The sequence below is a fragment of the Canis lupus genome, chromosome 1 (assembly GCF_003254725.2).
Source record: "Canis lupus dingo isolate Sandy chromosome 1, ASM325472v2, whole genome shotgun sequence".
Lineage (NCBI taxonomy): Eukaryota > Metazoa > Chordata > Mammalia > Carnivora > Canidae > Canis > Canis lupus.
In genome coordinates, this window is record NC_064243.1 from 67801027 (window position 1) to 67827737 (window position 26711).

Consider the following 26711-nt stretch of genomic DNA (forward strand, 5'->3'; position numbering starts at 1 on the left):
ATTCACTTAAAGGACTCACAGAATTCTGAAAAGTTGTTGTACTCACAGTAATGGTTTACCACAGTGAAAAAATATAGATTAAAATCAGCAAAGACAAAGGTGCATAGGGACCAACAAGTCCAGAAGAGACCAAGTGCAGATTTCCAGTTACCCTCTCCCAGTGGAATCACACAGAGAACTATTTATTTCTACCAGCAACAATGTGTCACAATACCTTGTGAAATATTGCCAACCAAGAAAACTCACCCAGGTCTTGCGAGTGAGGATTTTTACTGGGAAGTCAGTCATGCAGGTATGAAGCATTTTTATGACTGACCTATCTCCTCTTCCCCCAGAGATCGAACTGATACATCCTGACTGGACCTCAGCTAGACAAAAGTAGGCATTCACCATAAACTGCATTGTAAGCTGATAAATATGGCCTAGGGTCGTAGGTGAACAAAACCAGACATCCACCATCGATGGTGTTGTTAACATAAACTGTCTGCTGTGACCCCCGGCCCCAGGTATCCAAAAATTCTTATCAAGCACAAGGGCTTATGGGTGATCTTCCAGGAGCTGGTCATGGGGTGGTCCTTTCTGTTTAGAATGTGTGGTGTTGGAATTAACCCTTTCCTCCGCCGAATGGTGATGAAAGAGTTCTTTGTAACAGCGTCTTCCATTTCTGAGACATTTTACCTGTTCCCACCAACTTCAGTGCCTTAAGTACAGTTCTTTTGATTTACCTCCTGTAGAACAATTGGCAATGATTTACCGACTCCTAAGAGAAATGATCCCTATCTCAGAGTAGCCTCGAAAGTTCATTACGTGAGAGCAGAGACGCCGGAAGCCAAGTACCAAGTGCGGGCCCTCGCATACAGCAAATATTCAGTATGTCTGTTGTAAAAGAATAAATGATGAGTGAATCTTCTACTTTTTGGATTATTTCTTGTTTCCGGTATCTCTGCTAGCATGGGTCTCTCATTTTATCTCCTCCAACAGGTTGCATTTTTACACCATGCTTCAAAACTTAGGTCAAATCCCACTTTTGTCACCAAGTCTCCTCAAGCCTTCGTAGCAGGATCGATCCCTCCTCCTCTGTGTTCCCACAGTTTGATTGATTTCTCAGATGCACATGATCCAACTCCACCTTGCATTAGAGTCGATTATAAATGTATCATTTTACCCAGCTCTAGATGTCGACTTTTAAAGACAGAGACCTTGACCTATCCATCTTGAGAGTCCCTAGAATTCCTACTCTAATGTGTTGGTTCAGGTTATTAATTAATTGACTATTGAAATCATTTAATCCTATCTTCTCAAGGTTATATTTCCAGGCTAAAACAGAGATAAGGAGAAGGTAACTAATGTCTAAAAATTGCAAATCATCATACTCAGTCTAAATCTCAGAAAAGTGGTATTACAACCTTTCAAATTAGAGTAAATGAAAAGTAGATGAATTAGACCAAGACCATAAGAGCACATTCTGCAGAACAGCTCTGTTATGTCCTCAGCAGGGTAAGCTAAGTTATAATCATGGAGATGTTTCATCTTTCAGGCCTGTATACTCTTCTGAAGATCCTCTCAACTTCAGGGCTTTGAGACTTATTTGTTGCCATAGGTCTGAAATTAGTTTGATTAGTTTTGTTGACAGTCATCATCTCAAAATATCTGAAATCTACCTTAGAAATAAAACTTGGCAAGAATGTCTGTGGCAATAATTCAATTTGTGTATATATTAGAATGCTAAAACTTGACATGTGAAACGGGCCCAGAGACACCCCTTTGTTTAGGTTCCCAGCCATAGAGAAGTGATTGGGATCCTAAGTGGGTCATACAAATTAAGACTAAAATAGTTAATTTCAAATCAGTTATTCTCTCACCAAGAGCAGAACCTCTTTGTTTGTTTTTACCAATTATGGGGATTTTTGTCACACTCTTTTTCTATTTTTTCTCCTCCATTCTCAGATCTTATCAATCCTATCTTCTGCCCAATCTTGTTTTATTCAAAAAATAGTTTTATTAAACTATTTTGTAACTATTTTATTGACTATTTTATTATCTACTATGTGCACAGCAGTTTGCGGTGGAGGAAAAACACAGCCACCAAGAGATTCGTTTAAAATAATACAATTTTATTTGACTAGTGCTCAATGTTGTACCAGGAACCCCGCCATCTTCTGGTTCTAGAGAAATAAGACACGGCTTCTACCACCTCTGGAGGGATTATGGTATTTAACCGGAGAGAACAATCTCAAAAGATATAGCTGTGCCTTTTTGATGATTTTAATAAAACAATGTACAAAAGCCTATGGGAAGGCAGCTGAAAGAGAAGTTCCTTAAGGAGAAGGAAAGCTTCAGAATTAAGGTGATGAAGGAATCCAAGGGAGAGAAAGAATGTGGAGCAAATGCGGGTCTAGGGAATACTGAGAATCTGTTTCCTAGAAAGCCAAGAGCCTTCATTTGGAAGTGAATAGTTAAGATGAACTGTTCTTTAAATTGAGAGACTATGGCCTTCCCAGTTTTTCACCAGATAATCAGCTTTCTCTGGCCTGAGTCCATGATATAGGCCCATCTATAAACAAATAATTTTTCAGTGTATTGGGGCCAGGATTAATGATACCAATCTGGAGAGCCGTCACCGAACGAGATTTATTTTTCCCATATTATTCCTGTATGATTAACTGGCTACTCCGATGTACTAAAGAAAACCCTGTGAAAATTAACCAAGAAAAACTTTCCTCTTTTTCTGCTTAGTTGCACGGAGGAAATCTATGGGCCTTTGTTCCGGTTTCTCACCCTGTCAGGCCTCACTCTTGCCTCAAGTGTATGTATTTTTAATATGTAATGTGGAGAGTGTTTTGCCATCGGTATAATATCAACATGCTGCTATTCCTCCATGAGTTCAGTCTCTGATTTTATCATATATCATGTGTTCTGAGAGGAAGTGGTTCAACAACAGAGAACGGTGACCCTACCTGTGTCTGTTTCCCCCCGTGTCACTCCCTGCTGTACTGACCCTGGCACTTATGCTCGTGACATCCGTGAAGATCAAACCTTAGCTCTTGGGAGATTCGTGTCCAGTAACCTCTCCCATCGGGGTGGTTAGGAAGGATATAGCTTAACAAGGAACTTTTGAGCAGATTTTTCAAGATATCATTATTCTTTCAATATGGTTGGGGGGTAACTGAAGAATGGACAGTTTACATTTTCCTTGAACGGAACTAGACAGAGGCAGTTCTTCATCTTGAAGGGCATCTGTGTTTCTATTTATAGGAGAATGTGGAAGGTGGGGACTGCGGTCGCTGTAAAGCCGGCTTCTTCAATTTGCAAGAGGATAATCATAAAGGTTGTGACGAATGTTTCTGTTCCGGGGTTTCAGACAGGTGTCAGAGCTCCTACTGGACCTACGGCCAGGTAAGCAATAGCCTTTTCATTCTGGGTGCTGCTCCACAGGCCTCCTTGCTGTTGTACCTTTTGCAAGAAATTTTTTTAAAAAATTGTTTTCTGGTCGTAATTTTTTACTTCACAGTTGTCATGAGGAAGTGATAGATTTTTCCTTTAAGTGCCATTTGTGTATCTCTGATCAAAGACTTTCGGGTTTTACTTGTAGCGGTGTGGAGCCTGGAATCCCTTAGAAATAGTAACATGGATCTCTTCAGGGTCCATGATTGCTGCGTGAGGCAGTAAAGGAATTAATGTAGTTACTGCCCCAGGGGCAGACGATTCAATCAAGAAAGCGTCAGATTGTGATATGAAGAATTATGTATTCCATTCGCCAATATTGTTGGTATACAAATTAAGAAAAGTTGCTCCCCGTTGCCTTTTCAACTCTGCACAGACGGTGGTTTGTGTCCTTTTGAGGAGGTGTGAGAGGAAAATGGGCCCCTCGGGGAATTTCAAGTAGCCTGTATGGCAGCTCTTAGGACTACAGAGGGGCAGGATCCAAGCTGGAGAAAGAGAAGCTCAGAAGGGAAGGAGAAACTCTCCCGTGCGAGGTCGGGAATGCCAAGTTGGATGGATGCTTGTACCTGGAGAGCCACAGCGGGGGTAGGGGGGGTAGCAGGGGAGTGATGTGACCCGAGTTGTGCTTTGCAAAGATGACTTCCTCAGTAAACTGCCTCCCAAATGCCCCTTCCACTTTAATTAGGTGAGTAACCCTTACCACAGCTACCAGATATTCTCTCCTGCCTGTAGTGCTTTGAAGTCAAGTCTGAAATACTCTGAGGAGTTTCTGACCATGCTCTCATGTCTGAGTTGTACGCTGTCGAATGCATTGCTTCCGGAGCAGATTGCAAAGAACCCGGAGCTTCTGTCTGTAGAGTCTCACCCCACCCTGGGAGCTTCGTGGTAACCAGAGGGGCACTTAGCCTTGGTTTTCAGCAGTTCAGTCCCTTGGTGTTTGCGTTTCAGTAAGCCTTCTGGAAAGAACGTCTTCTGAATCTCTCTGCGCTGCCTTGGAATACCTGAAGAGGAGAGAAGGAAGTAACATGTATCTTAGGGTCTCGCTAGCCGATATGTTTATTGGGTATTTCTCTTTTGACCAAGGCAGTCCCAGCTTTGGGACTTGGAGAATCAAATGACCTCCACATGAAAAAGAATTTTTTTTAAGTGTGCCATCTACATATTATCACAGTCACTATTTTGCTCCCCATCACCTACAACACCAAGGCACCCGCGCACATCTACGCGGGCCCCGCGTAGCCACAAACCTCAGTACATTGTGTTTTGTCCCAACTAGGTAGGACAGTCTGAATTAGAATTGTAGCTGTCTGCCTTCCCCTGGCAAGAGAGTAAAGATGAAAGAGCAAATCACGTTTCCTAATGTTTCCTTTAAGGCTCCTACCTTTTCTGGGCAGAGGATCTAGGCTGTGAATTCCGACAGCACTTCGGACCCCAGGGGAAGGACTAGGTATAGCATTGTGAGCTGTGGCCATAGCAACAGTCTGGTGGATTCAAATGTCCCTAAGCCTCAAACCTGAAATTTAATTATATGAGAAGGGTGGAAATACTGAATGAAAAGCTACCTTTCAGGCAGTTGCATATCTTATTTCTTTTCTTCCTCTGTTTTACAAACATATATGGAAAACCTTTTGAGATTATTTTTCCCATAAGTAACAGGAAATTAGTAGTGGAATGAAAAATACATAATATAGAGCTCAACTATCTGATAATTTATGTAACATCATAATCATTGTGTAACTGGGAACAAATTTCTGTTTTTAAGAAAGAAGTATTTGGGGTCTGAAAAAGCATTAGATCAATTAAAACAGATTATCACATTTTACAATCCAAGCTCCTAGATTCAGCAAGAAAACAATGAGAATCTATAATGAGTACACACGATGTACATTTATTTCACATTCTCCATAGCTCTCCTATTTTTCTAAACTTTTATTGTCTTGGGTTTTTTTTTTTTTTTTAATTTCCAAAAAATGGACACCATATGTCCTATGAAAGAGAAAGAAGTCGAGGTGGTTTTTGGTTTTGTTTTTCCCAAGTGAGACGATTGTGTGTTTTCTTGAAGATACAAGACATGCGTGGCTGGTACCTGACTGACATCTCTGGCCGCATTCGAGTGGCTCCGCAGCAGGATGACGTGGACCCACCTCAGCAGATCAGCGTTAGCAGTCTGGAGGCCCACCGTGCCCTGGCACAGGGCTACTACTGGAGCGCCCCAGCCCCGTACCTGGGGAACAAAGTAAGTCCATATGGTGCTGGCTTCTTGCTACTTTGCTTTAGCCGATCAATAACGAGAACGGGTTTTGATAAGTATTTTTTTAAAGAAAGCTCAGAACAAATTCATGACACGGTGAGTTGCCAGATGCAACTGAGTCGGCTTACGTTGGATATTTCTCCTAGGTCCTGTGGGGGAAGTATGTATACCAAAAGTAATGAGCTCCAGCATCCTGCATATATAGTTGGTGTTCTATGCTAACTTTTTTTTTTTTTTTTGGCAATTTCCAAGTCATTTTTATGATAATTCTTTCTATGAATGAATGAACTAATGAAGGTTCTGGGATATTATTGCAAAACCTCAAAGATAGTTTTGTGAAACAAATTATGAATATTGCAAGAATATTTGTTCTTGAAATAGCTGTTTTTCTAGAGTTGTCTGCGGTAGGATACTTACTGAATTTTTCCTCATCCTTTTCTATTTCATTTCAAAGCTGATCTTTAAGACAGCTAGTTTTTCTACCTTGTATGAATGTTAATTGGAAATGAGATTTATTATATAACTAACTTACTTCTTGCCATGAAGCTTATGTAAACAACATACTTCCTGGTGCTCAAGAAGAAAACTTACCCTGGAAGAAATGCCAGATTGAAAGCACATTTGTTTTAAAGCCCACTCATACGTATAGAAAAACATACACAGATAAACAAATGTAGCAGCCTCAGAAATGCAAGTGGTTTTTGTTGTTTTATTTTGTGGATTAACTCTATCTAGATGAGGGCCATGGCTTTTATCATTTTATCTTATTTTGCCTAAGAATTTAAAAAACTTATTTTGGAATTTCAAAAGAATTCGGAAAAATTTGGAAATGAAATTTGATATAGTAATTCTAAATGGTCTGCTCGTCCTGCGAAAGTTAGTACCTTATCAGCTGATACTTAAATTACCTAATCACACCAGAAAGTGCAATGGTCACAGAAAAATCCCTTACAAATTGATGCTATGTAAGCCTCTAAGTTTTCACCTATAAGAATGTAGTATTGCTTTTGAAGAAATCTTCATTGATTAAACAAACAAAATATATTTATTGTTAGTAGTTCTCTTATGTGGCGTGTGAGTATCAAGAAAAACTTAGTAGTTCACATCTTATTCAGTGAATGGGAACTGGTGGTTTTAGCTGATTAAGAAAAAATATATATAACTAGTGGCTAGTTTCTTATTTTTAGCAGACTTCTAAAATCTATTATGAAAAATGTGTTAATGAATAAAATACGGTTTTCAGTGAACATGTACTTTAAAAGAGACAGTGTATTTTGCATAAAATTCTACAGCTGTAATAAAAATCCAATTAAACTTGTGTTTGTGAGGCCTTTTTACAACAAGAAGTCATTCTATCCTGTTCTATTTTGGAACCTCTTGTATTCCCAACAAGAATAAAATAGCACATAAGACCTGAATACCTACGGCTTAAAATTGCCCCCCGAAAGATAAATATATAAACTCTCAAATTGTTTGCCTCTGCTCTGAGGAATTCAGAGAAGAGCCTTGGGTCAAAATTGGATGAGTTTCAGAGGTTGGACTTTTCTTACAGTGGCAAAATTTATTTAAGAAGAGCTTAGAATAGAATATTCTTTACCGCCTTTTCCATATTTTTTCTTTGGTCATATGCTTTTTCTTTCTGTTGGCTGAAAATCAAACTGACATAAGGAAAGCAAGCAAATGGGATATTAAATAGCACCAGAGCAAAGAATTTGGACATCCTGTTCATAGTTGTTGGTGCCCAAAGATAACTTCCTTTATCCTGGCTGAACTGTTTCTTATAACCTCCCACAAGGAAGCACTTCATATTCCCCCACAGATCATTTTCACATCAAAAAGCTGTGCTTGCCCAGGCTTCACTTTCCACTCCGTGAACAAAGTAATGGTAACAGGGTGTGCAAATTGTTTGAATATGGAAGACATTTTTTAATGTAATGTGGAAGCCCTTGGTGGTTTACTGTCAGATATCTCAGTATGAATGAAACAATTTGCCTTAATAACTGAACCATATAAATTTTTGATACTACAATAATACTGCGCGCTCTCACAAATTACCACAGTACATCTTAACTGCCATGTCACATCACGTAAATTATAGTCATGATGACATGCTTAGCTTGGTTGATTTAATATCCTGCTAAGGAAATGGAAAATTGTAGGGCCTTGTTTGTAAATTCAATAAAGCCACTTTTCTAAATAGTCGAGGCTAAATTCTTTACCAGTAATTGCTGTTCAAATCAGAGCCATTGCCAGAATCTGACAGAAATAGTATATCAAGAAACTAGTGCATCTGCTTAGATACAGAATTTCATTTACATCCATGACCAGGAGGCAGCGGGTATATCATCCCTCCTCCGCTTTTTTAGTGTTAATTCCTAAGTCAAAAAAATATTTATGGGATGCTATTAGCTTCGCTAAATATTTGTATAACCAATTTTCAAACATTTTCCAAATCACTTGGTTGTAAGGCTACTTACAACAGAAGGAAGATGTGCCGTGCATATTCTTTGATAATGAAGATGCCACATGCCACTCTTCCTTTTTTTAGGAACCTGACTCCAAATAATGAAACTGCTTCCACACGGGAGGCACTTTGCCGACAAAGAGGTGCACCCGATTGTGATAAAACTCAAGCACACTAGCCAATTTAGCTGAATATTTCTGATCCTAAGAAACATTTTTATGGACTGCAGAGCCCCTTTGGAGTCATGAGGTACACGTAACTGAATGTGTATTGGGCAGGGTATGGGAAGGCAGTCAATGAGGCCTGGAAAAACTTAGCACATTATTATACGGCCCATCTAAACATCTCCACAATCTCAGTTATGAGTTAATTCCTCAATAACAATCTTGAAATATTTTTTCTCACATGTGAGTGAATATTTAGCACAATTGGCACAATCAAGTGTTAATTCCCCCTCACCCCTTGCTCTAGAGAGTCAAAGAGGATTAAGTCGGGCACCCACAGGGTTGTACTAGGCAGCATTTCATTTTCAAAATGCTTGGCAAATGTTAATGCTTGGTTGTAGGGCATTGGTTTAAGCCTGGAACTAGACAGGGGTGGAAAGAGCTAGAAGGACTGCATCCTGCTGGTTTGCTACAGGCTACAGCTATTCAGAAACAGTTTGGGTATTTCAGAGTTGGAATAATTTACTGCTTTAGTAAACTAAGTGCTATTGGAACATGGAAATAGTCATTTACGTAAAGTTACCCTAGTGGTCTGAAATAGTTAGTGCAGCTTCCAAAAACAATTCTCTCCGCATCTGTAAAGTTCCCCGAGAATCTGGCTTGGCCTGTCTGCTCTTCCCACATTACCATTAAGGTTTACAATCCTGTCTCTGAGCATTATTAAATTAATCTTATGTGATTTGTTCTTTACAGAACAATGCTTATTTTCTACAACACTACGTTGCCTTTTTGTTTCCAGCTTAGAGAAGCTTTTTTTTTTTTTTTTTTTAGAGAAGCTTTTAAATTGCTTCATGTGTGTGCCAAGAATACCTATAGCCTAGCTTAAGATGCACATTATGAGTCTGCTGACAAAATAGCATCTGGCTTCCAAAAGTAAGCTCTGGTACTTCTTTGTTGTGCTTGCTTGACTTCCAGTTCTGTCTCTCAGATCTCAAATCTGTGGATTTGAAGGAGATTGATGCTTGAGATTCAGAGGACAGGGTCGTTCTTGTCACTTAAAAGGAGCTCAACGAACACTTTGTGATTAATGCTACATGCTTAACAACAACAAAAGTAGTTTTGCTTAGTTTGTTCAGAAATGACTCTTGACTTAGGACTTATGTCAGGTTGAGAAATGACTTCAGACCTGGTTAAAAAAAATTAAAAACGAATAAGCAGGATCCAATCTCCTTTAAAAGCGTAATGTGTATTTATGACTTCTAATTATTCAAAAGCAAAGGTCAGACCTGATCCTGCATCCTTAACTTCCTCCAGTTCAAGCCTTGGATTAAATGGATTAATTAAGAAGGTATTGTGTAGTGGAGATGGCATGGCCAAAAAGGTAAATAGGACAAATTGACTGTGATTGAATTTTTATTTCATAAATCAGATCTCATTAAGAATAAATTGGTAATAGAGTAGTATCTAGAAGACTTGCTGCCTACAACCAACCAAATGCATTGTTAGAGGTACATGAAAAAATATATTTATTAAAAAACAAAAACAAAAAAAGTCGAGAAGTTACTTGTTGCCTATGGTGATGGTAAAGTCAACTATGCAAAATTATCCCACCTACAAGGACTCAAGATCAAACGTATTTATCTCTCAAACTTATCTAGCCTTATCATAATAGTATCTTGATATTTTTCCTAAATAAATATATAGAGCACTAATTCTAACATTACAAATTATTACATAAAAAAGCATTTTAATATTCATATGCATCATTCTGTTTGCAGCACCTTATAATGAAGTACAATGGGGACAAAGATCAGTTTTTTACAGTTGAGCAACTAAACACGAATCAAGTAGGGGAGGATTCAGTTTAATAGCAATTGGTGGGAACAATTAAGGAGTTGACTTAACAGTAATATCAATCTCAGTTAACTTTGGGTTATGGTTACCAACAGAAGTAATCAATGGCTACATTGGTAGGAGTTTACTGATCAGGTGCAGGGACGTAATAGTTATATAGATTCTGTACAAAACATATCCCCTAAATACTCAACTTATGAATATATGTTTTCAATTATGTTAAGATACATGACTAAGGTTATCAGCTGATAAGCCAAGATATCCCAGTTAGTAAAACAGCCAGGACTGGAATCCAGATGTGTCTAGCCCTTTTCTACTAGTTATTTTTCCATTCAGTTATGTTCATTAGTACTTGTAAGGCATTTGGCTTTGGAATAGAAATGCTTGAGCAGCTTATCCAAAGGAAAGCATAAGAAAGGAAACAATACAGATATGAAATTTAAGAAATGCAAATTAATGAAATAGAAAACAAATATCAATAGAGAGGCCACAAGCCAAAAAAACTTACTTAAAAGATTGTATTTATTTATTCATGAGAGTCCCAGAGAGAGAGGCAGAGACACAGGCAGAGGGAGAAGCAGGCTCCATGCAGGAAGCCCGATGTGGGACTTGATCCCAGGACCTCGGGATCTGACCTGAGCCGAGGGCAGATGCTCACCCACTGAGTCACCCAGGTGCCCCACTTTTAAAAGAATTGCAAAGCTCTAGAAAGACTAATAGAAAAAAAAAGTGGGTAAAGAGACACATAAATGATAGAAATGTAAATATGGACATAACTAAAATTACTTCAGAAAATTTTATAAAAAGAAAATCATGCTGAAGGTGAGGAAAGTCAGGACCCAGGGGATGAAGCCATTTTCCTGTAGTCATATGGTTAGAAGTGGTCTATGCACATGCTTGGCCACTTGTCCCATTAGGGGGGCCAGGGCACCTTTAGGAAACTGATCAGATCTGAAAGAGGCTGGGACGCCTGGGGCCTCAGCGATTGAGCATCTGCTTTGGCTCAGGGCACCGTCCTGGAGCGCAGGAGGGCAGGATCGAGTCCCACATCAGGCTGCCTCGAGGAGCCTTCTTCTCCCTCTGCCTGTGTCTCTGCCTCTCTCTCTCTATGTCTCTCGTGAGTAAATAAATAAAATTCTTTAAAAAAAAATCCTGAAGAAGCTGCAAGAATAGAAAAAAAAAAGAAATCATTAAAACTTTGCACACAATAAATTTAATTACTCATAAAAATAAGTATATTTCTAGAATAATAAAAATTAATAACCCTGATTCCAAGGGAAAACCCCTGAAAGTCATATGAACATTAAAACAATAGAATCAGTAGTCAAGAAAATCTTCCCAGTAAGATGCCACCAGGTCTGTTTTGTTTACAAGTGATTTCAATCACTATTCAAACTTAAAGAATCTTTTCTAGAGAACAGAATCATGGGGATTACTCCATAATTAATTTTATGTGACTCGGTGGGCTTGATATCAAACCTTCGAGGGAGATATAAAAAGGAAATCCCTATCCAAAGTCACTCATGCAAATAGATTCTAAACAAAGCATAAACAATCTGAATTTGTAATATATAAAAATGGCAAAACAAAATGGGCCAACTTGCTCCTATCATTAGAGTTCAGGTTGGTTTAATTCATAAAATCAGCTTAAGTAATTGGCCATATTGACTGACTAAAAAAGAGAGAAAAATAAAATGATCTCCATGGATGCAGAAAAAGAAATAGGCAAAATTAATGATTCATGATGTTTTAAAAAATTTGCAAACTAAGATAGGAAAGGTACCTCTTTAGCTGATCAAGAGTGTCTCCACAAAGAGGAATAGCAAATACTTAATATAAAACATTGAAAGACTACTTTAAGGTTATGAGACAGTTTTCACTATGATCACTTTTATGTAATATTGTACTAGAAGATCTAGACACTGCAATATGATAGGAAATAAAAGATAGAGAGATTGGAAGGTAAGGAAAACCCCCCACACTTGTAAATGGTAGAAGTATCTGCTTTACAAACTCAAAAGATGAAATATTAATAAGCAAATCAAAAGGGGAACCGTATACAAAATTAATTTATGAAAATCAATTATATATTTCTTTATATCAGCAAAGATCAGTTAAAAATACTTTTTAAAAAAATATTTCATTTATTCATTTGAGGTAGACTGAGGGTAAAAGAAAGCATGAACCAAGGGGCAGAGGGAGAGGGAGAAGCAGACTTCTCACCAATCAGGGAGCCCAATGCAAGACTCAATCCCAGGACCCTGGCTTCATGACCTGAGTGGAAGGCAGACACTTAACCGACTGAGACTCCCAGGGGCCCCAGAATACTTTTAAAATTAGTCCTTTACAATAGCAGTAAATATTAAAAATACCAGTGATTAAATTTATATGGAAAAAGCAAAGGACCAAGAATAAGCCGAGGAAATTTAAAACAAAAACTGGAGAGTTTTTAATCAAAACTTTTCTGATATAAACACAACTTATTTTAAAAATATATAATAATTAAGACACAAGGCTATGGGTGTGAAAAAAGATAAAAATACAAAATACAAAAAGTGGAACTGAGAGAGATGCCTGAGTGCCTCAGTCCGTTAAGCATGGGACTTAATTTTGGTTCAAATCATGATCTCAGGGTTGAGGGATTGAGCCCTGTGTTTGGCTTGGCGCCTAGTGGGGAGTCTTCTTGAGGAATCTCCCTCCTTTTCTCCATTTGCCTCTCCCTTTGCTTGCACCCTCTCTCTCTTTCTCTCTATCTCAAATAAATAAATAAATCTTTTAGAAAACAAACTGAGAAAACAGCCCAGAAATACCCTATGGATACTTGATTTTTAACAAAATAGACTTTGCAGATAATAATAATAGGATAGACCATGTAGTAAATGCTCCTCATACATTGATTATCTAAAGACAGAGAGGAAAAAAAAAATCTCTGCATCCCTATCTCACATTATACATAAAAATAAATTCTGGTTGAAGTAAAGACTATAATTTCAAAAACCATTCTTAGAAAAGCTTATAAAAACTAATACATTGGAATTTTTGCTTCTGATAATAATTGAATGATAGAATCTCAATTTACCCACCTGCTTTTTTTTTTTTTTTACCCAACTGCTTTAAATAAGAAAACTTGGGAAAAAGTACGAAACAATTTTTAGACACTAGACAACAAATAGTATAGGGTCTGTGATCCCTGAGAAAAGAGAAACAAAATAAAGTGAAGCTTACGACTGTCCCGGATTATTGCCTGGGTTCAGTTCCAAGTGGATGGAGGATAAACATCAGGTCTGAAAGATGGAGATTGAAGGTCAAGGAAGCTAGAAATTGTGGGACAGGATATCAGAGAAGAGGGATATGGGGCAAGAGAGGGAGAGAGAAAGCGAGACAGAGAGAGAGAGACAGAGACAGAGATCTGTAAAGGTATAAGGGAGACCTCCAGCCTGGCTGAGTATTGAGTTGGATGGGAGAAGACCACCTAAGGCTGGTGAAAGAAAAACCAATATGTAGCAAGAGAAACAATTCCTGGAACTAACACAAAGCTGGTAAAAGTTCATTTTCCCACCACCTAACATGGAACATCTTCATAAAAGGGAGGACGTCAGATAAAGTACTCAGAGAGTATTGTCTCAGTAGAGGGGTTAAATTAGCCTGAGATCACAGGAGGCTCTAAATTCACCCTAACGAATCTTAAAAGCAAACTTTAAAAGAAATCAACTTGTTCCAAGTGAATTAACAGCATGCCAGAACAAAGTCCAAAACTGATTAATTACAACAAAATCCAACACCCAAAAATGTAAAATTCAGCATGTCTGGCATCAGATCAAAAATTACTGGGTCTATAAACAAGCCTGGGCATATGAACCGTAACCAGGAGGAAAATCAGTTCATGAAAACGGACTGAAAAATGGTAAGGAAATCATGCCAACGTATATCTAAATTGAAAAAGAAAGAAAAGAAAAGAAGAAAAGAAAGAAAAAGAAAAGAAAAGAGAAAGAAAAGAGAAGAAAAGAAAAGAATAGAAAAGAAAAAAAGAGGGAGACCAAGAGAAAATCTTAAAAGCAGCCAGAGGAAAAAAGGTACAACATGTACAGAAGAACAGAGATAAGAAAGAAGATTCTTGTCAGACATGATGTGAACTAGAATATAGTACACAGATATTTTAAAATATCCGAGGGTAAAGAAACAACAACATACAAAAAAAGTTAGTCCAAAATTCTTTAGCAGGCCAAAATATTCTTGAAAAAGGAAGGCAAACAAAGAGTTTTTCAGAGAAATAAAAGCTGAACTACTTTTTCAAAAACAAATCTGCGCTGGGAGAAATGTAGAAAGTTCTTCTGGTGAAAGGAATGTGATGCCAGATGGGAATTTGTCCCTACAAAACAAAATTAAGAGTATCTAAAACAGTATAAAATAATGTTTTGATTGCCACCTAACACAGGACCTCAGGCTAGTCATCCCTTTAGCTGTAGGCTTAACACAGTGGCTACTGAATAATAACAAGACGTACAGACTTGAAATAGAATTTCAAGTACTCTTTGTATACAATTTTCTTTGAAATTATAAAGGAAAGACTATGCCATAATAAGAACGGGAAAGTTCTTCTTTCTTCAACCCCCCATTCCTCATTTCAAAACTAAAGAAAGCAAAATCACCACCAATTTGAGTTTCAATCCAATCTTTATGTAAAACTACATTTTTTTTCTATTTCTTTGTTAACACTTTATGCTGTGTGGTCTGTGCTGCTCTGTGGAAAACCTTGGGGAACCCCGATCCATTGCTGATTCGGATACTGGTGGGACAAATTCCCAATATTCTTTGTAGGGCAGTGTTAGGCCATTTTGGAACCTTTCTTATCCAGAGTGTTCTTTATATAGTGGGTTTTTTTGTTTACTGTTGCTGGTTCATAGTGGAAAGGACAAATTTGTAGGGAAAGGGCAAGTTTGTAGGAAGACAGATACGTGTGAGGGGCAGATGCCATAAAGACAGAGAGAAGATGACCATCTATACACCAAGGGCAGAAATCTGGAACAGCTTCTTCCTTCACAGCCCTTGGAAGAGACTAGTCCTGCTGACACCTTGATCATTGACTAGCAAACTCCTACATTGTTTTCTTTATTCATTTTCATGAGAATCGATTGAAAGGTTCTAATTAAGTAAGGAGAAGTCACAGTCCGTTATTTTTAGTGTTCTGGTCCTTATGCCTTTCACAGATCTGATTCAAATTCCAGATATATCTACCTTATTAGTTTTATGATCTTGGACACATCCCATAATTTAGTTGAGTCTCATTATCTGCAAAATGAGAGTTCCAGCCTCAGAATTGTGCAAAACCCTCTAAAACGCCCTGAGCGCTCAGAAGCTGTTCAATAAATGCCAATTTCTGCATGACTTTCTGGAGTTGTGCATTGTAGGAATTTATATTGAGGTAGCCTATACCAGTTAAAGACATTTGTTGAAGAATGCTTTGTGCCCTATTTACTGCTGTCTGATAGAGCATCTGGTGGTGGTAAGGGACAAGATATAATTAAAGATAAAAATGGTCAATCACAGAGAGTTAATTTTAGCAAGTCAGTAGATCATTGACTTAAGTAGAAGCTTTGCAGATGTGAAAAAATTACATCAGTTAGCTAGCTTTCTGAGAAACCTGCAGAATGTTTTGTACTTTATCTTGAAGGTACCAAAATAAAGCTAACAATCATCACTTCCTGTCTTCCAAACAAATGACCTGATGAGTATCTCCCTCTTCCCACTTCACTGAAGGCCTAGTAGGTAAAAGAATTTGCAATTTCTGCCCACCAGTAACTGATTAAAGAAGTAAATTTTCTAAGTGTGATAAACACAGTCAACACCCTACAGCTATGTCAGTAAGGTGGTCATTAAGATAGATCCCAATTCAATGAGACTGGTATCCTTATAAAAAGGGAAAATTTGGAGACAGACCCTCATATGGGGAGAATGCCGATGGGGACAAGATGACAGCCAGCTACAAACTAGAGAGGGACACCTGAAACACAGCCTCTCCCATAGCCTCGGAAGGAACCAACCCGACTAACACCATAATTTAGGACTTCTGGCCTCCAGAACTGTGAGATGATGGATTTCTGTTGTTTAAGACACTCGGTTTATTGTACTTTCATATGGCAGCCCTAGCAAACTAATACAAATGATATCAATTCTTTTTTATTTTATTTTTTTGAGGATTTTATTTATTTAAGAGAGAGAGAGAAATATTTATTTATAAGTAAATAAATATTTATTTATTTAAGAGCACAAGTGGGAGGAAAAGCGGATAGAGAGGGAGAAGCAGACTCCTCTACTGAGCAGGGAGCCCAATGTGGGGCTCCATCCCAGAACTGCGAGATCATGACCCGAGCCGAAGTCAGATGCTTAACCTACTGAGCCACCCAGGTGCCCCTCAATTCTTTCTTAAAATCCCACATTTCCTTACCATAACATACAGCAAACAGAAGGCTAATCTAATACTAAAGAGAGCATCAAAATTGGTGAAAAAGGCCAATTAGTCCAAAATGGGCAACAGATAAGAACAGTTCATAGGAAAGGAAATGCATACTGTATGCCTTAAACTTATACAGTAACATGTGCCAATTATTTCTTAGTGAAGCTGGAAAAAATATAAAACAATGTTCAACCTGACTTATAGTATACCTGGGGGATCATTTGTCATTTATCTTAGGAAAGAGAATAAAATGCATAGCACAGAATTACCGAGACTTTAAAAAGACAGAGATCCTGGTCAGTTAAGTGTCCAACCCTCTGTTTCAGCTCAGGTCATGATCTCAGGGTCCTGAGGTTGAGCCCCAGCTCGGCCTCTGCCCTCAGCACAGAGTCTGCTTGAAATTCTCTCTCCCCTCTCCCTCTGCCCCTCCCCCTCATGCGCTCTCTCTCTTTTTTTCTCAAATAAATAAGTATTTTTAAAAAGGCAAAGATCGTTATATATCGGTGGTAAGGATATACATTGATGCAATCCACAAAAACCAATTTAGCAATCTTCACCAAAGTTACAAATACACGAGTGTTAATATATTTCTCTTCTGAAAATTTATCCTACAGGTACATATAAACATGAGAAATGCAAAGTCATTCGTTCAAGAATGTCCGTGATGTCCATAAAAATGTTTGTCATTGAAAGACAAATTAAATGAGTTTGGGCACATACATGTAACCAAACACCATAAAACTTTAAATAAGGACAGAAATTCTTTGTATGCTAATATGGAATAATCCAAAATACATGGTTAAGCAATTAAACCTGGAAGCAGAATGGTATATATATGACCACCATTTGTGTAAAAAATAGTAGAGAACAAGATAATTATAAGGTTCCTCAGCTATTTTGAGTCACAACTAGCATTTCAATTGGGGTGAGTTTGCCTCCAGAGATTGTGCCCTCCGTGAACAGAATATCATCAAAGATGTAAAATAAAATATTTTAACTAGAACAGCCGTTATTTTTAATTTAATCTGTTATAAACTATTGCTTCTCTATTCTAGACTTTGTTGTAAAAATTACTGCTTGAGTGTGATCATTTAACTAAGTATTAAGTGCCCCAGTCCTATGGGCTAAAAATCGATTGGCACGCTTAATTAATCACAGGGGTGGAATAGAACCCTTATCTCTTCGGATAGTTTCAGGGAATCCTGTTATTGTCAGCAGTGCCTCCTAGAGAAGCATAAAGTCCACATTTTTATTGCTGAGGTTTTCTCATCACTTCCAGCAGTGGTAGTTGAGGCAAGCAGGTGCTGTCTTACTTCACTTTTCCCTAAGCTCTTCTTGTGTTACCTGGGTCTGAGATCCCAAGTAGTTGAAATCTGACATTTGCCACATGGAGAAAGGAGCCATGTGATAAGACCCCAATCTGAAATGTGATGAATTATTAAACAAGTAGTTTGTGGGGTGATTGAAAATTACCTGCGAAGGAGCGCTTATCTCCTTGAGGCACGTCGAAAGCTAACGGGATTGAGCCAATTAGACTGACTGTCTCTTCAATGAGTTGTGACCTCCCGATGGTAATAGCTTATTATGATGATAAATGAACCCATCTCTCCAACTGAAGCCTGAGTACACACTTCAGCAGTTTCCTTGAATCATGAGGCCATTACCTTTCAACTTCAGATCGACAGCAGTGACAGCCACAGGAGCAGAGAGCATGCATGACTGGACACAGATGATTGTTTTACTCAGATGAATATATTTACAGCTATTTCCTGAGAAATGGGATCTCCTGTAGGTTGAGTGTTCACACCTGAAATATTTACCATAGGACGTTTCCTTTATTAGGAAGAACTACTTCCTGGCTACATCATCATTCTGAGATAATCAAGTTTTGCTCCCCCTGCTCACCCACCCTCCCAATCCCCAGTTTCTATTTGCTGTTTTCAGTGTTTGGATTCCTTATTCTTGTTGGTCTCCTGACTGAAGAAAATTTCTGAACAAAAATATTTTCTTACTTTGTAGATGCTTGTAATATACAGATGAGCATCTATGTTTTTAACTTATCAGCATGTATCTTTAATTAATTTAATCTTCTTAAATTCCACAGATTATGTTTCATGTGGGCCAGAGGAATCACTCAGACTCTCTTATTTGTAGAGAACGTTTTTAAAGGTTGTTGGTTTAAGAATCACACAACCGTAAATACTTTAATTTTTGTTTTTTTAATTTCAGGAAATGTCAAATGTCCTTTAAGTAGTTCATGGAGCTTGATAGCAATTTTCTTATTCTGCTGTAGTGAAATTTTGGTTTGCAAAGAATTAGAGGAGAAAGTGTTATTTATTGCATCTATAACGAAATACAGTGTTTTAATTCTTCATGAGTATTGCCGACTTCCCAAATATATTCTTTTGAAAAAAAAATCTGTTGACTGAGCAAAATTAAGTTTATGAAGATACTGCAGTAAGAGGAACACCACCCACCACCCACCTTGATAGAGTGTTAGTATCTCAGAGGATAAAAATCTGGGGAGGACAGTCACTGGTTTTAGGGGAAAGGTTAGGTAATTTCAAGGTGGTTTTTTCATTGAAGACAATTGGGCAGTTTATGATCCCATAGCCTTGGATTTGTCCAAAGTGAGTGAGGGTGAGATAAGAATCCTGAATCAAGTGTTGAAGAGCATTGGATTAGTCTAAGAGTGAGCCAGCTTAGATGGATCACAGCCCACGAATCAGGTTTTCTTGGAGCTTGTGAGGGGAATGGTTTAGAATAGGGGTTGGGAATTATGCTTGGCACCAGCACTAACACAAGAATAGGGAATTTGTTGGCTTTGGTTCTCACAGACAGTAGCTGTGTGATCGTAGCGTAGTTGATTAGTTTCTCTGTGTCATTGTTTCTTGTGTGTAAAGTGGAGATAGTAATACCCCCTTCACAGAGTTATTAGAGAGTTATTAAAGTATCAGTTATTAAAGTCAGTTATTAAAGTATCTGATAAATAATAAGCACTCGGTATTAGCGATTGTTCTTAACTCCAGCTGGGTCTAATTTGAGGTCAGATATTATTCCATTGAAATTTAAGGAAGGCTATACACACAATACACAGGAAGGAAGGAAGGAAGGAAGGAAGGAAGGAAGGAAGGAAGGAAGGAAGGAAGGAAGGAAGGAAGGAAGGAAGGAAAGAAGAAAGAAAGAAAGAAAGAAAGAAAGAAAGAAAGAAAGAAAGAAAGAAAGAAAGAAGAAAGAAAGAAAGAAAGAAAGAAAGAAAGAAAGAAAGAAAGAAAGAAAGAAAAGAAAGAAAGAAGAAAGAAGAAGAAAGAAAGAAAGAGAAAGAAAGAAAGAAAGAAAGAAAGAAAGAAAGAAAGAAAGAAAAAAGAAGGAAGAAAGGGAAATGAAAGAAAAAAGAAAGAATAAAAGAAAGCAGGAAAGGGAAAAGGGTAGAAAGAATCTGTTCATATATATTTAATTTTTAGTGTATTTTAATTCAGAAAGAAACTGTCTATTGGGACCTCTCTCTTTTAGTCCAAATGTATCAAGAAGTGGTCTGGTTTTCGATAAATGCCTTTTCTCCAGTTTTCATCTGGGGCTGGGCATGAAGTGATCATCAGCCTTGGTGTTCTGGAAATGAGTCCTTAATGATGAAATGGCGCTGGAAATAGCCCACAAGCAAAAAGCTTTATAGGCCATTGAAGGTCTCCAAGGCCATTTACTGCTTTAAGCTTATTTTTACTCGTCATCACAGAAAAAGTAGGGCATTGTTCTTACATCAAATAGTTTTAAATTAAGATGCAGTTTTATATAAAAGTTAAAATGCCTTATTTTGTTTTGTCAAAACAAGTATAGAAATAAAATTTGATTATGTTAATATCCAATCGTGATTCTGCTCTTCATCACAAACTCTCTTGAAATTTTACATTGGAAACAAGAGAGGAATTTACTGTAGCTCACTCTCTAGCAGATATTTGGAGGATGATGGGTGGAATAAGTGTTTGAAAGAAGAAGCCATTTTCCATTGCGCTGAATACGTGAACTTTACGCTTGGTGAAAGATGTCTAGGCCAAGGAAAGTGGAAGCTATACTGTGAAGGAACCCCACACCAGCCTGATCCCCTAAGACTTAGCGGGTATGGGTTTGAGTCCCTGAGCCTGACTAGCGTAGTGCAGTCTTTTGACTTAAAGCAAATGCATCATGTGAAGCTAACCTCTTCCAAAATCTAGTTATGGCTACAGCAGTCTCCAGGGTGTGGTGTGCAGGCCCCTCTGCATCAGAGTCACCTGGGGTCTATATCGAAAGTGGGTTATTGGCCTCCATTCTGGATTCACTCAGTCAGAAGATCCTAAAGAAATGTGTGGAAATCTACCCTTTAATAATCTCTCCAAGTGATTCTTCACCCATAATATTTTGAGGGCCACTCTTTTATGATTCCTTTGAAAAATTACTTATCACCAATTAAGCATCTCTAGATGATTCCTGATACTTAAATTCCCAACACTTAGAACAAAAACACCAACAAAAAAGAATCATGCACCAGGCCTTACTCTGAATTCAGAGGTTGACTTTCTTGCTCAACCTTGTACTTGCCTGTACAAGGAAACCCTACAAGAATCCCTTATTAGCCACCACAAAATATGTGAACTGGAATCTGTTTACCAATCTCATTACAGAAACACACAAATATACATATTCACATAGGAAAAAGTGAATCTTAGGAAGAAGCTGTTTCCTTCTTTAATAAGAAGTCTAAGATGCACAGCCATTCATGTAAGGAACGAGGACATTCATGTAAGGAATGAGAATATAATGCAGAGGTCGGGGATGCTTTCAGATTCAGATTGAGGTTCTCCCTGAATATGGGTTAACAGCTTTGCCTTTAGAGCTCTGCTAACCCATTAGACAAGTACAAACACAGGCAAGAACCTTACCTTCCCTGGGCCTCAATTCTTCATTGGTGGAGCTTGGTGGGGAGCGAGGGTTATTGTACCTCAGTGGCAGAGACTCTTTTCCAAACAAAATCTGAATTAGAATATGCAGAAACAAGAAAAAAAAAATGGTTCAGGGGGCGGGGGGCGGTGACAGGCCAGTGCTGGCTGCAGTAGGATAAGGGAATGGTGCCCATGGCCGTGGTGCTGCTGGCAGGACTGGTTCTGGTGACAGTGAGTGACAGAGCTAGGAGCTCCGTCTACGTTAACGACATCCATATGACCTCATCTGCAGTTCCTCTTGGAGAAACCTAGGATTTGAAGAAACATAGTACGAAAACAGACCAGATGAATTAGAAGGTTTCCTGCAGATTTAAAAGTTTATGATTCCAACACCAAGTGGAATCATGTAATCAGTTGACTACGAACATGACATAGTAACTCTACAAAGCATAATAAAGTGACTGCATGACATTAATTGAAAAGAAACAAATGTTTCTCAGCTGAGCTATTGTCCATACCCAGATGCATTGATGATACATAAGCCCAGATGTAGAAAATGTGAGATGTGTCAGAGCAGAGCAACTAAAATGATTCAAGACACTGAGCAGTCGGTGCTCAGCCCACATCATTTCTTACCTAGATTATAGAAAAAGCCATAGAACTTTCATTCTACCTCCAGCTTCCTCAATCTAACTAATGCTTTACTCACATGCCTGATAGAGGGAAGATCTTTATAAAACACAAATTTGATTGCCTCAGTCCCCCATTTAAAAATCCTGCTGTCTGAAGGATACAGAGAAAGCTCTGTGACTCGTCTGGACCCTCAGGAAGAAATCTGGGGTCCAGCTAATAAAATGCCTACATGTATCCCATACTCTCTCATACTTTCCTATTTCATAGTTTTCATTTTGTTATCATTGTCGGAGATTCCCTTCTACCGTTTTGCTGAGTGACTCGCTGCTGCTCATCCTCCATAATGCAGCCCAAGCATTGACTTCTGTAAGAAACTTCTCTGACCACTGCTTCTCCTAGCACTGGCTGAGTTCAATCTCCCCGAGACCTCTGACCTCCCAAGAGGAGGACTGTCCCTCCCTACATCGTGAGTCCCTGGGTGCAACGAGATTCGGTTCCCTTTTGTACACGTAGGACCCAGCACATTGCTCTGGACAGCGTAGGAGCTGAGAAATTCCCTGTTGGGTTCATAAGCGAATGCTCTGGGCAAATAGAAATTATTTTTGTTTCTATAAGATGAACCAGAGGAAACATAGGTAGAAATCGCCCAAATTAAAAAAAAAAAAAAAGGAAACCTTAGAGTTGGATTTTTTTTTTCCCCAGAATTTCCTGTCTGGATTTTCTTCACTATTAAAAAAAACCTGGGATCATGTAAGGCCATGTCCATTCAGAGCCAAGCTAAGGGCCAAAGAGTCTGTCTTGCCAAATTCTTTTGCAGCTCTCAAATTTTATGAGCCTGAGCAGCATTGTTTGGGTAGAAGTCTTGTTCTTTGTGGGTCAGAGGAAGTGAAGATGTTTGGAATATTTACATAGAAACAAAGAATTTCCAAACTGGGAAGGACTTAAGCAATATTCTGTGAAGCGGTTTTCACACCGTGTGCTGTGTGGTCCTTCTGTGCCGGGGTGAGAGATGGGAGAGAGGTCAAGGGCCCCTTTTCCTCTTGAACCAGGGCACCTTTATCCTCCTGGCATGGTGAGGGTGCCTGGAATGGAATATGGAAACTGAGACCCTGAGACAGTAAGTCACTTAGAAAAGACTTAGAGCTCCCAGAGGCCAGGCTGACCTTGAGTTTGGGACCCCCTGACTCCCACTGCACGTGGAGTAGAGCTCTTTCTACTTTTTCTGTGCAAGGCAGGAGAAGAAGAAGAAAAAAAAGAGTAGGCTATTTGCTTTATGGTCAGGGTACGTTAAAAATCTTGACTCTGGTTTTCAAACATCAGTTTAAAGTTCATGTCGTCGAATTAAAGAAGTTTGTTAACTAAGTTTAATTTGCTTTCACTAGGGAAGCAGCTGCCTTTTGAGATAGTAAAATAAACACCTACAATAATATTTGGTCAGCTGTGGCTTTCAATTTAAATGTTTGACTTAGTACAGTTCAGTCAGCTGGATTCCAAAATATTCTCTGCAAGGGAAGCGTATACACATTTTAAAGCATTTCAAGTGTTTCTTATGGGGCCCTAGGTCTGGCTGCCTGTCACTCCACGTCCCCCGAGCAGACAGGACTCTGCTTTGGCAGCACATCGTTTCCGACAGACTTGTTCCTTCCATGATCTGAAAATTTTTAGAAGACATGACAAATACAGGATAGTCCACTTTCTCCTTTACTGTGAACATAGTTTTGCCTTTTCTAGAATGTCCTATAGTTGGGATCATGTAGTATGGAGCCTTTTCAGATTGGCTTCTTTCACTGCATAAGATGGATTGAAGGTCCCGTCATGGATTTTCATTACTTGATAGCTCACTTCTTTTTAGCATTGAGTACGATTTTATTTTCTGGACGTACCATGGTTTATCTTTTCATCTACGAAAGGTGAAAATCCAACATCTTGGTTGCTTCCAAGTTTGGACAGTGAGGCATAAAGCTGCTGTAAATATTCACAGGCAGGTTTTTATGTGGACATGAGTTTTGTGGGGACTTAAATTCTCAACTCCTTTGGGTCATTTGGGAAGGGACTATTTAATTATGTAAGAAACTGAAGGCTGAAGTGCCTTTCCACGGTGGTAGGACCATTTTGCATTCTCAGTAACAATGAATGAGAGTTCCTAATGCTCCACAGTTTACCAGTATTTGGTGTTGTCAATGTTTTGGACTTTGACAATTCTAAGAAGGGTGTGGCAGTATCTCCTTGCTTTAATTTATGATTCTCTAATGATGTATGACTTTGAGAGTCATATGCTTATTTGCCATCTGTATACAATCTTGGGTGAAATGTCTGTTCATATTTTTAAAACTAGGTTGTTAACATTCTTATTGTAGGGATTTAAGAGTTCACGGTGTATTTTGATTACAAATTCTCTGTCAGATGTGTTTTTTACATATATTTTCTCCCAAACCATGGCTCATCTTGTCATTCTCTTGACAGCGTCTTTTTTAGAGAACATTATGTTGAACTTTAATAAAATCTAACAAATTAAATTACTTTCATGGATTATGCCTTTGGTATTATATCTAAAAAGTCATTACCAAACCTAAAGTCATCTTGATATTTTTCTGATAACTATCTTCTAGGATTTTTATAATTTTGCATTCACATGATTTATTTTGAAGTCTGTCATTTTTTTTAGTTAATTTTTGTGAAGGATGTAAGATCTATACATAACTAGATTCTTTTTTTTTTTTTTTGCATGTGGATGTCCAGTTGGTGCAACACCATTTGTTGAAAAGACTTTCCTTTCCCCATTGAATTGCCTTTGATTTGTCATTAAAAAGTGGAAGATTATATTTGTGTGGCTATATCTATTTCTGAGCTCTCTATTCTCTTCCATTGATCTATTTGTCTATTCTTTGGTCAGCATTATACTGTCTAGATTACTGTAGCATCATAAAAAGTCTTGAAGATAGGTGATGTCAGCCCCTCATGTTTGTTCTCCTTCAGTATTGTCTTGGCATATTCTGGGTCTTTGACTCTCCATATCAACTTTAAAATTAATAGGTTGATATGCATAAAATAACTTGCCAGGATTTTTACTTGAGATTGCATTGAATCAATATATCAGGCTCAGAAAACTGACATTTTGACAATATTGATATTTCTATGCATGAACATGGAATATCTTTTTACTTAGTTCTTCAATTTCTTTCATCAGGTTGTGTGGTTTTCCTCATAAATCTTATACATATTTTGTTACATTTGTCCCTAAGCATTTTGGATTTTTTGATGCTAATGTACATGATGTGGTGCTTTAAATTTCAAATTCAAATTTTCATTGCTAGTATATAGGAAAACAATTGAATTTTGTACCATTTTCTTCTTTAGACAGATGGGATCAAATGACTTAGAAATTGAATATGTTGTTCTAGCTATAATGAGTGCCTTGAAAATTCTCAACTTCCTTCTGAGAAACAAAACCTGTGCATCTCAAGGTTATGGGTAACATGCTGCATACAAAAATCCTTGCAAGGCTTATCATCTAAAAGACCGAGTAGAGTTTCAAGAGATTATTTAAGTCAGAGTTTTTAATTCCCAGAGAATGAATAACGATTTATATATAGTGTGTTAGCTATAAATCTAACCTACTATCAAACCTTCAGACTTAGACACTCCCCTACATCTAGAAATGTTTGTGTGTTTGTTTGTTTTTAAACTCAAAAAGAAGAAACTAAAGATACTGTTTATCCATTCCATGACTCATGAATGTTTTCCTGGGGTGACTAGGATGCTGAAGGGTATATCTTCAGCCCAGCCCAAATATATTTCTGAAGTCTGTGTAGTGTAATAACAAATATGTTGGAGTCCTTGTAGATAATGCTGCTATAAACATCGGGGTGCACATGTCCCTTTGAATCAGTATTTTTGTATTTTTTGGGAAGATACCTAGTAGTACAATTGTTGGATCATAGGGTAGCTCTATTTTTAACTTTTTGAGGAACCTCCATACTGTTTGCCACCATGGCTGCACCAGTTTGCATCCCCACCAGCAGCTAGAGAGGCTTTCCCTTTCTCCGTACCCTCACAGACACCTGTTTTTCTTGTATTGTTGATTTTAGCCATTCTGACAGGTGGGAGGTGATATCTCATTGTAGTTTTGATTTGTATTACTCTGATGATCAGTGATGTTGAGCATCTTTTCATGTATCTGTTGGCCATATGCATGTCTCCTTGGAAAAATGCATATTCATGTCTTCTGCCAATTTTTTATATGGATTATTCATTTTGGGGTATTGGGTTTAGTAAGTTCTTTATATATTTTGGATACTAACCCTTTCTTGCAAATATCTGCTCCTATTCCATAGATTATCTTTTAGTTTTATTGATTGTTTCCTTTGCCATCCAGAGCTTTTCATATTGATGAAGTCCTAATAGCCACATTATGGAAATAGCCCAAGTGTCTACTAACCGATGAATGGATAAAGAAGATGTGGTGTATAGATCCAATGGAATATTACCCAGCCATAAAAGAGAATGAACTCTTGCCATTTGCAGACATGGATGG

The 26711-nt window shown here is 38.1% G+C and overlaps 1 protein-coding gene across 3 annotated transcripts in view; it reads left to right on the plus strand.

Moving 5' to 3' along the window:
- The window catches only part of LAMA2 (laminin subunit alpha 2), a 583497-nt gene that overhangs the window by 254966 nt on the left and 301820 nt on the right, over positions 1-26711 (plus strand). For all 3 annotated transcript variants that reach the window (XM_049115400.1, XM_049115407.1, XM_049115415.1), the window contains exons 11-12: positions 3256-3396; positions 5507-5680. In XM_049115400.1, coding sequence (XP_048971357.1) covers positions 3256-3396; positions 5507-5680 — 315 coding nt within the window. The remainder of the gene's footprint in view (positions 1-3255; positions 3397-5506; positions 5681-26711) is intronic.